Source organism: Oryzias melastigma, linkage group LG17, assembly GCF_002922805.2.
Source record: "Oryzias melastigma strain HK-1 linkage group LG17, ASM292280v2, whole genome shotgun sequence".
Classification (NCBI taxonomy): Eukaryota; Metazoa; Chordata; class Actinopteri; order Beloniformes; family Adrianichthyidae; genus Oryzias; species Oryzias melastigma.
The window spans coordinates 8,630,666-8,641,895 of NC_050528.1; the positions used below are offsets into that span (position 1 = coordinate 8,630,666).

An 11,230-nucleotide genomic window follows, 5' to 3' on the forward strand; every position below is an offset into this window, starting at 1 on the left:
ACTAGCTAAATTAAACATTAGCCTAAAAAGCTGGGGGGGGGAAAAAGTCTAAATTAGCCAAAACAGCTAGCATGTGGCTAAAACATTAGCTAAACCCTAAAATAGCCTTGTCAAAAAGCAGTCGAAACAGCTAGCATAAAAAGAGCTGAATGAGCTAAATAGCTGAAAGAACTAAAGCGCTATGGGCGTCCAAAAAAATGTACACAAGAAAACTATTAATAATAAAGAAAGAAAGAAAAAGTGAATCACTATTAGACCAATAAATAGTCTCTCCCGTCATAGATCAGACAGCAGAAGGGTGGAATAAAAAGTCACGTTCTATGTTGGTCTCGATCGGTGTTTCTGGTAGTGTGGTGGGGCCGGGCCAAATGTGGAGGTGGACCTAATCCGGCCGTAGTTTGGGGACCCCTGGTCTAAAACCTGCTTTTTTTATACTTTAGAGAACTGGGACGGTCTTGATCCAAACCAGAGACGCTCGGCGGCCAATCGGTTTGGCACACATACGATGACATTTCAATCCATCAACAAGATCAATAGCGGTATCCCACCTGATATAAGTGCACACAGTGCAAGGTCTCCACAGCGGAGCTGCTCTTTCTGTCACATTTGTGGCTGAACCCAGCCCGGCTTTTTGCTGATAAATGCAGTTCTTTCGACCCCCCCAAGGGAAAATGTGCCTGCATCCCTATGGTCAGAAGTGTGCCTGTGTCCCCCCACCATGCCATAGGCAAAGTGGATGTGGGGGGGGGCAGAGACCTTTTTCCCTGCAGCTGTGCCCTTATTCTCAGCACCTGACCGGGGGCCCAGATGTGAACAAAAGCTACAACCATAATTTGAGCAATGCAAGTCCCCGGTGGGACCTGAGCACCTGCAAACGCAGCCCCACTCTCCAACGTGACGGTATAATTGCAGGTCTAACGAGTTTAAATCTGCAAATAACTAATTTAATTGCAGAAAATAAAGACAGACGGAGGAATGGTGCAAAAATTGGTTTGTTTTTTTTTCCGGAACACACAAAACACTAAGAAGGGACAACACTCAGTTGACAGTAAAACACAAATATTTCATTTTGTTTGTATACAAGTCCTTTCAAATCAGTATTTTACATAGTTCCTCTGCTCATACTTCGTGTTTTTGCACAATGAACACTCAGTAAAACATACCGGAATGCAAAAAAGTGAGATAAAGCAGTAAAAGGAGCACCATCAATGACCTGCATTTGTTAATCAATAATATAAGAAGACAAAGAAAACAAAAAATTAAGTATTTTACAGAATAATTGACAAATGAAAACCATGCATCACAAAAAACAAAGGTTAATGGTGACATCTAGTGGTGAAAATGGGTAAATGCATCTGTTTGTAAACAGGCAACATTCCAAAAATGATCCATTTTTACATGTTGTGCTTTATTGTGACATAAACAAACACTTATTTTTCATTCACTTTTTTACACTAAATCAGCAAATTTTATGGATTTGATGAGGAAACGTACTTTACTGAGCGTTACGATGCAATCATATAAATAAACAGTCAACAGAAAAATGTTTTCATCCTTCATGAGTTGAAATGTAACGGCACTTTGTGTTTTTATTTGACTGCACTTCCTCATTCTGACAGAACAAAAAACTTTAATTATTAGAATGAAAGATGGCATCGCTTCCATTAAATATACACATAAACTATAATACAGTTTATACCGCTACAGTAAATATACAGCAAACAAATTTACATATTTTTTCTCTTACGATGTAAAAATGTAATTTTCAAAATATTTTGGATTGATAACTTAAATTATTAGTCACTAAAGACTATTAGCTATGATTTACAATACGTGCTTGTTTTTATTTATATTAATGTTAAAAAATTACATTTTTAAAGTTTTAAAAATGTAGTTTTAGTTTGTTTAATAAATGTTTCGGCCTGTAACCTAAGGTGCGTTTTGTTTTGTCCCCTTGTGTGATTGAGTTTGACACCCCCGATCTACAAGACGAATGCTTTCTTTTGACTTTTTTTTACCCTAACCGTCCATCCGCAGGTCTCTGCCGTCACTGGCCCGAGCGGAGCACAGACGACGGCGGCGTCGTGTGCCGGTTTGGGCAGAGGATCTTGCTAAAGGCCCTCCGAAAGCTACTGTGACACAAGGGGTACAGGAAGGGGTTAATGGCGGAGTTGAGCCACAGGAGCCAGAAGGTGACCTCATACCAGTGATGCTGGATGCATCGCCCTCTGCAGGCGGCACGGATGATCATCAGTAGGGTGTACGGTGCCCAGCAGATGGCGAACACACAAACGATGATCGCCAGAGACTTAGCAATTTTCTTATCCCTGGACAGACGGCTGGGATGAGCGACCCTGCTGGGCGAGGGATCCGGTTTACCCAAACACGGCGAGGAGGTCTGGGAGTGGAAGGAGCCTCTTAAAGGCAGTTTTATCCCGAACCCCCAGTTCTGGGAGAGGGGGTTGCTTTCCCCGTGGGCAGAGGCGGGTTCGCTGGCTTGAAGCTGAAGCTGGGCCTCCCTGTGGTGCTGTCTCCTCCTGCGTATGCTGAGGTAAATGCTGAGGTTGAAGAAAGCCACGGAGATGAAAGGAGAGAAAAACTCCAGCATAGAAGCACTCAGCAGGAAGTACCAGGAGTAATAGAACTCTGCAAAGCACTCATCCTTTGGCACGCGGCTTTTGCCCACCACCAGCTCCCAAAAAATGATCGCTGGGCCGTACAGGACAAAGGCGAGCACCCAGACGGCAATCATCTTGATTATGGCTTCATGAGTCATGCTCTGCCTGGCACGATAACTCACCTGGAGGAGAGAAACAGCAAGAAGGAGGATTTTACTTGAAGGATTCTTCCACATCTATCAAGCTCGAATGAGTTAATAGAAAAGGCAAAATTACAAATAATTATCTAAATATGTTGATAATTTATTGTAACACTTGAAAAAAGAAGCATACTTTAAAAGAAGTTCTCAAAAGTAACTTCAGTTTAAAAAAAATTTGCTTATCAGGGATGTTTGTGCACCCTCATGCATTTTCTGATCCAGATTTTCCACATTTGAATATTTCTGTGAAGAAGAGCAGCTCATTTTTTACGCACTCTTTGAAAAACATCCATTCAAAAATATGCAGAAAGATCATGTTCTTTCTTCATGAAATTTAAATACACTAAAAAAGAAATAGATTCAAAAGTTTCTCTCTGAAAGAGATTTATGGGTGTAGAGGAATTGATTTCTATTCCTACAATCCAACCAGATCGATCTGTCTGAGGCAGAATCGAATCAAATCGGCCTGTATAGTATGTAGTTCTATCCGGCCCTACAGATCATTTTATTTTATTGTTGTTAATGACCCGATGTTATCTTGGGCTGATTTTTTTAACTTGTATAATTTTGACAAAACAAATTTATTGAAAGTTATTTAAGGTTTAAGTTGAATAATATTCCTGCCTTTTTATTATTCATATTTATAATACATTTTACGGTTTTAAAGTTTTAAAAATTTGCATTCTGCTAGCTTTTTGGACTATTTTGGCATTTCTAAGATTTTTTAGGCTATTTTGGCTAATTTAGGCTTTTCTTTTTAGGTTTTATACGCTGTTTTGGAGTTTAGCTAATAATTCAGCCACATGCTAGCAGTTTTTGACTAACTTAGTCTTTTCTTAAGTTTTATATACGCTGTTTTCGAGTTTAGCTAATTATATTTCAGCTACATGTTAGCTGTTTTGATTAATTTAGTCTTTTCTTTTTAAGTTTTTAGGCTATTTTGGTGTGTAGCTAATCTTTCATCTATATGCTAACTGTTTTGGCTAATCTAAGTCTTTCCTTAAGTTTTATACACTGTTTCAGAGTTTAGCTAATTATATTTCAGCTACATGTTAGCTGTTTTGATTAATTTAAGCTGTCCTTCTAAAGTTTTTAGGCTATTTTGGTGTGTAGCTAATCTTTCAGCTACATGCTAGCTGTTTTAGCTGATCTAAGTCTCTTTTTTGTTGTTTTTTTAGGCTCATTTGGCATTTAGTTAACATTCTAGCTGGCTATCAGCTTCAGCATTTTCAGCTATCTTCATTCGCATCTTCAGCAGCCAAATTCAGCTTACAGCATTTAGACTAGCATTATCGCAGGTGATGGTATATATCTAGTTCATAATTATGTTAAAAGGTTGCTGTTTTAAAGTTCTAAACATTTTAGAGTGTTCAATAAATGTTTATCCTGTTCGGTCCCCGTCCTAATGTGTGTTTTGGATTTTGGCCCCTTGTGTGATTGAGTTTGACACTCCTGGCCAATACTAATAAAATTGTTTTAAAATTTGATATATATTGATATTTGATCTTGTAAAATCTCATTAAAAAAAAAGATCAATTCATCATTACTGTTACAAAGACGTGTGACCATACATTGTGGTCTAATGTTCTAAGAATGCTCCATTTGTATTACTTTGATATGCAAAAAAATGCGACTAAAATATGAACAGAATGGCAATTAAACCTTATTTACTTGCTTGTTTGTACACATATTTAATAGACACTTGATTATCTTGCAGGAAATTCAAGGAATCTGGAAAACTTAATCTGTACTGTTTAGTAGCAGGTATTTAGTCAGACTGGTTTATTTTTTGGCTAAAGATGTCCTGGATCCATTTTAGGTTGGATAATCAGATTGTTCAGTATGAACATAAATCAAAAATGATCGAATTGGCAAACAAAATCGTCAAATTGAATCAAATAATTCTTAAAATGAACTCCTAATGTCTGTAATGCATCTTTTGAAGAGGGTGTTATGCAGGCAATAGGCAGCAGAGGGCGCCAAAACCGACTCTATTTGCCAGGCAGCAACCAACTTGCTTTAAAATCAGGGAGATTAAATGAAACATGACTGTCTTATATTCAAAAGGTTTTAAAAAAAATTACAAAATTTCTATCACAAAAGATTGAAATGTTTTAACCATATTGAAATTTGAACCAAATCGCTCAATATTATTGTTAAAGAAGCTGTGTCTGCAACATCTGTGAAATGATCAGCATCATGTCACAAAGATTCAAACAGACAACTGTCCTAAATATCCAGATTGGCACAGAATGACATGTATCCAGGCTGCAGATGACACCTTCCCACTGATCAGAGAGATGCAGCTCAGGTTGGCTGATTTTCTGGCTGTGAGTGTGCATGATAAACAGGAGGAATCAGGAGGAACAGAAAATGAGAAATAACAAATGATAAATAGATGAATCCCATCTAGATTAAAACAATGAACAAAGACGGCCTTTCAAATTATCATTTGGTGCATAATAATGTTTAATATGGTAAATTATTAAATGAGCAAATAAAAAAATGTTTTTTTTTTTTTTTAATGGCATCAAATAACTAAATAAAGGTAATAATTTTGACTTTACTTGTTTGTAGGTTTCTGCTCTGCAGCCCGGCTGCATAAACATCTAATTTACAGTCAATAACACTTCACAGTCCTGCCACTGCAGTCCTCTCATCTGAGTGCTACCTCTTTACAGTATATTTTTCTGAATATTCATCAGAACCTTTAGATCCGACCTCTACTCTCATTATGACTGGAACGCTGCTCTGTGTTGACAGGTTCCTACAGTCTGCTCTTCAGCCTGGACGACCTCTGAACTGTGTCCATCATCTCTAAGGTTTGAAGTCGGGGAGACTATTAAGTGGCATTTTGCTGCGGCATCGTGAAGCTGTTAAATATAAAGACACGTCAAACGTATCAGCAAAAAGATAAAAAGAGAAAATATTTGTTCCAATTTCAGCAAAAGGGTTTCTAATTGCAAGTTTTTTAGCCTTTTACTACTTTACAATTTGCTCTAATAATTTATCTTTTTTGTGGTAATTTTAGACACCCACCTTTTTCATGCAACCCCAGCTTTTTTTCCACATATCTTTTATTATATTACACAATATGTCCACAATAAACCTCAAAACTGTGTAAAAACATCAATTAAAAGTAAAACATCTAATCATTTTTGTGCTGCAAAATTTAAATAAAACTGTTTTTAGGTTTTATAGCAATGATTTCAAGTGTAGAAATACTAAAAAATGCAAAGAAAAGTTAAAAACTATGGAAAAAATGTTTAACAATTTAGAGTTATAAGGATTTATTCCAAGCATTATCATCACCATCATTATCAACTTTATTTAAAAAGGGCTTTAAAACAACTTAACAGAGCGCTGTACATTCAAAGATAAAACATAATATCACAAATTTATGAAATGAGTGAATAAAAATCTAAAAAACAAAATAAACAAAAGCATAAAGGTAGGAACATGATAAAAGAAAAAATGAGGGTAAAACATACAATAATATGAATCATAACTCGTTGAATTTGTTTAAAACCTAAAAATGTAAAAACTAAAACCTTTTCAAAATCTTCACAGTATATTTTTAATGAAAACAAAACTAAAGGGGGTCATTCCTATATCATTTAACCCTTTAACTACCCAACCAAAATAAAAGAAAAAATAATAGTTTTTCTGTTGCTTATTGCTTTAGGGCAGGGATGTCAAACTCAATCTCACCTTAGATCACGGGTTGAACAGGAAAAACATTGATTTAACATTCTAAAACTGATTTTTTTAAACTTTAAAACCGTAACTTTTTAACATAATTATTACCTAGATATATAGCATTCCTGTGATTATGCTAGTGTGAATGCTGTAAGCTGAATTTGGCCGCTGAGGATGCTAGTGTTGACAGCTAAAAACACTGAAGCTAATAGCTGAAGATGCTGAAAATGATAGCTAAATATTATGGAGCTGGTAGGTGAAAATGCTGAAGCTGATAGCCAGCTAAAATATTAGCTAAATGCCAAATGAGCCAAAAAAAACTAAAAAAAGAAAAAAGGTTTTTCAAAACAGCTAGCATGTAGCTGAAAAATTAGCTAAAGTTCAAAATAGCCTAAAAAAACAAAAAAAAAATTAGCCAGAATTACGGAAGAGGATTAGGGCCACTGGAAAAAAAAAAAAGCCCATGAAAACTTCTGACATTTTTCTCAGAACACAGTCATAAGTCATAAGTCAGAAAAAAAAGAAAGAAGAAAGTCAGAATTTTTCATGGGCTTTTTTTTTTTTTCCAGTGGCCCTAATCTTCTTCCGTACAGAATAGCTAGTATTTAACTATAAATATTAGCTAAAGTCCAAAATGGGCAAAAAAAAAAACATGAAAAGGTCTAAATTAGCTAAAACTGCTAGCATGTAGATGAAGCATTAGCTAAACTTCAAAACAGCTTTTAAACATTTTTAGTAAATCCCAAAATAGTCGAAAAAGCTAGCAGAATGACAATTTTTAAAACTTTAAAACCGTAACTTTTTATATAATTATGAATAATAAAAAGGCAGGAATAGTAAGAATTATTAATATTTTATTCCAGGATAAATCAGGTTAAACATTAAGTAACTTTCAATATTTTACTCACCATAAAAATATATTTTGTCAAAATTATACAAGTTAAAAATAAGGGCAAGATAACATCGCGTCATAAATAACAATAGAATAAAATGATCTGTAGGGCCGGATCCGGCCCCCGGGCCTTGACTTTGACACGTGCTTTTGGATAATAATAAATACAATAGTAATATATTCTCTTTACTGATTGGTTTAGCAGGGAGTTAAAGGGTTAAACAGTCGATGTGATTGGTGAGTTCACAGAATATTGAAGGATAAATCCATTTTTGTTCAATAAATGTTGTAGAAATGTTGAGACAAAAACTGAAAGTGGCTGCATGACTCGTCTTGCTGGAGTTTGTCTACACTTGTGAAAAACTCCAGGGCTTTAGCCGAGTTCCCTCTGAGTTCAAGTACCTTTGATTAGATTTTATTCCGCTTCAAACCACACAGGTTTTCTTGAGTTAATAACACAATGATGGTTCCACACAAATGAAAGTGAAGCTTCAACAAATAGATCCCATTTCTGACCCCCTTGTGTCCTTTAGTTTCCAAAAACTTATGGTGCACTGTCCTATTTTCTCCTTCACTTCTCTTCTGTTCTTTCGCCTGTGCTCCTGTTCTTGGCCGTGGACCTCACCTCCGGCTGGCTGTGAATCTCGTCCCCACCCATCCCCCAGTTCATTCTGTATGAATACTAATTAATAGTTGTAGAGTTGGAGAAGCTAAATCTTCTTTGATAGTCCTGGTACATCGTCTGGGATAAGATTTCTCCTTTATGTTGGCATCTTTTTTTTCTAGAATCAGTTTTTTTGGGAGATTTTCCTGGGAAGTTGTATGTGTTGTGTTAAATAAAAATATTAAAAAAATGTTTATGGTTGTAATTTAAACAGACAATGTCTTATCTATTTTAGAGACTGTCACATTTTCTTTTCAATTTCAAGGGGTTCACTTACTTTTTCTGGCAAAGTTATGTAATTTATGAGAAAAATACCACCGTATCCGCATGTTTGACACCCCTAATATACACAGTTGTAATACAAAGTATGTGAACCCATTGGAATTACTATGATTTTCCTCCCTTGTTGCATTAAAATCTGGATGGCTTCCCCCTTGCTTCACTTATTATATGAGGGGTTCACTTACTTTTTGTATTCATTGTGCTCACTAAAAATATTTTTTAAAATGTTTGTGGTTGTAATTGAAACATACCGCGTCATCTATTATAGTGTCACATTTTTTTTCCTCAATTCCAAGGGGTTCACTTACTTTTCCCACCTGTTCTGTGAGTTTGAATGTGTTATGTTCTATAAAAATCCATTAAAATTATTTAGGATTCTAATGTAAGCAGACCATGTCTTATCTGTTTTAGTGATTGTCACATTTTCTTTTCAATTCCAAGGGGTTCACTTACTTTTTTAGCCAACACTGTGAATTTATGTGAGAAAAATGCCACAAGAACTTGTTAAAAACACAATTTTCATGAGAGTGGGTCTTTGAAGCAGAACTCTGTGTACAGGAATGTATTCGTTTGAGCTTTCCTGTTCAAGACGATTCTGTTTTAGTCTTATCTCTAAGTTGAAGAAGACTCAGCCTGGAAGTGTGCAGCAGAGTGTTAGGTCAATGGAGGGCCACTTGTCTTAATTACAGCTGGATCCACGTCCCCGTCCACCTGTCTGTTGAGAGGACGGCGTACTTTACGAGCTCTGCAGTGACATCGAACACTCGCCGCTGTTTTCATTTAACTGCAGCTCAGAGACGTTTGGACTTGTTTCCACTCATGTTTGCATAATGATTCTTTGCTCAAATCCGGTTCACCTTTTCTCAGATGAAATTGTTTCCAAAGATTTTGTTTCGGTCTCTAATCGAAACTGGTGCTTCTGCATTTCTGACAATGCGATGGTGTCACGTTAGCTGGTGTGTAATCTGACTCCATCACTTCTTTTTCAAAGACAAACTGTGTCTCTGACTGTTGACAGCCCTTTGTCTGCCAATGTTCAGAGAGAAATGCTTTTAGGAAAATGTTGCTTTGCTTCTGGCGGACTGCGTCTGAAACGATTGATCTCTCCGGGGTTGGAAAGACGGTGGCACCGAGGAGGACCTCTATGATGAAAGCTGTCTAATTAAAGAAAAGGTTCTCTCTCTCTGGTGTTATTTGTATTCATTGCTCTGATGTTAAGTGTTTGTCTCTGAAAGGAAATAGAGCACTCTCTTTGTGCGCCATGGGAAGCATCATCCCAACACACAGGTGTGTGCAGGACACAAACATCTGTGGGAGGAAGTCCAAAGTAAAGGTGAACATTTCAGGAGTTTCCTTGCGCATTGGTTGAAAATACTTACTGAAAATCCAACTTCAATCATCTTTTAATCGATTTTAAAGCATTCCAGCAGTCTTTTAAGTATAATTTTGCCATTTTTAGCCAAAATTTAAAAAATCTGTGTCGTTTTCTAGAACATAGTTTCTGCAGAGCGGCAGGAGTTCATTAGAAATTCACCTCTGAGACAGTTGGTGGAGAGTAACCTTCCCTTCCCATCATCCCTTTATTCACCTTCTCTCCCACTAGGTTACAGTCCCTTACAACCTACAACCTTACAATACCGGTGCAACAAAAGTGGCGAGCAAGATTAGTTTTAAAGGTCCTATTTTATGCCAAATCAACTTTTTGAGCTTGTAAGAGTATTATAATCTTCATTCCCTAATATAATCATCTCCAAAGTGATATTTTGATCCATTCATACATTTCTGAGCTTTCCTGTAAAAACCTCAGAGCACCAGCCCCTTCCAAACCCACAGAAACAAGCGGATTCTCATTTGCTGATATCACAAATTGAGAACAGCCCCTTTCAAGAAAAGTCTGCTCTGCCAGAACCGTCACCAGGCTAACACAAACACACACTATCTTTACAAAGCTAGCAGTGCTCAGCGGCTAGTTTCGCTACTCAGCTAGTGGTGATCAGCTGCTAACTCCGCAGCTCATTTAGCGGTGATCAGCCACTAGCTATGCCGCTTAGCTAGCGGTGATCAGTCGTTAACTTCGGCACCAGCTTTGCCGCTCAGCTAGCATTGATCAGTCGCTAACTTTGCTGCTCAGCTAGTGATGATCAGTCGCTAACTTTGCTGCTCAGCTAGTGATGATCAGTCGCTAACTTCGGCACCAGCTTTGCCGCTCAGCTAGCGGTAATTAGCCTCTAGCTTCGCCGCTTAGCTAGCAGTGATGAGTTGCTAACTTCCCAGCTAAGGTGGCAGTGATCAGCCACTAACTTTGCTGCTCAGTTAGTGGTGATCAGTCGCTAACTTCGGCACCAGTTTCACCGCTTAGCTAGCAGTGATGAGTTGCTAACTTCACAGCTAAGGTAGTGGTGATCAGTCGCTAACTTTGCTGCTCAGCTAGTGGTGATCAGTCGCTAACTTCGGCACCAGCTTTGCTGCTCAGCTAGCGGTGATTAGCCTCTAGCTTCGCCGCTTAGCTAGCAGTGATCAGTCGCTAACTTTGCCACTCAGCTAGCAGTGATGAGTTGCTAACTTCACAGCTAAGGTAGCAGTGATTAGTTGCTAACTTTGCTGCTCAGCTAGTTGTGATCAGTCTCTAACTTCGGCACCAGCTTTGCCGCTCAGCTAGCATTGATCAGTCGCTAACTTTGCTGCTCAGCTAGTGATGATCAGTCGCTAACTTCGGCACCAGCTTTGCTGCTCAGCTAGCGGTGATTAGCCTCTAGCTTCGCCGCTTAGCTAGCAGTGATCAGTCGCTAACTTTGCCACTCAGCTAGCAGTGATGAGTTGCTAACTTCACAGCTAAGGTAGCAGTGATTAGTTGCTAACTTTGCTGCTCAGCTAG

General features: G+C 37.7%; 1 protein-coding gene across 1 annotated transcript in view; it reads right to left on the reverse strand.

Annotated features, from left to right (window-relative positions):
- Positions 1 to 995: 995 nt before the first annotated feature.
- The window catches only part of LOC112147129 (histamine H3 receptor), a 15,319-nt gene continuing 5,084 nt past the window's right edge, over positions 996 to 11,230 (reverse strand). The window contains exon 3 of the mRNA XM_024273271.2: positions 996 to 2,800. Within this exon, the coding sequence (XP_024129039.1) occupies positions 2,048 to 2,800 (753 nt within the window). The 3' untranslated portion in view covers positions 996 to 2,047. The remainder of the gene's footprint in view (positions 2,801 to 11,230) is intronic.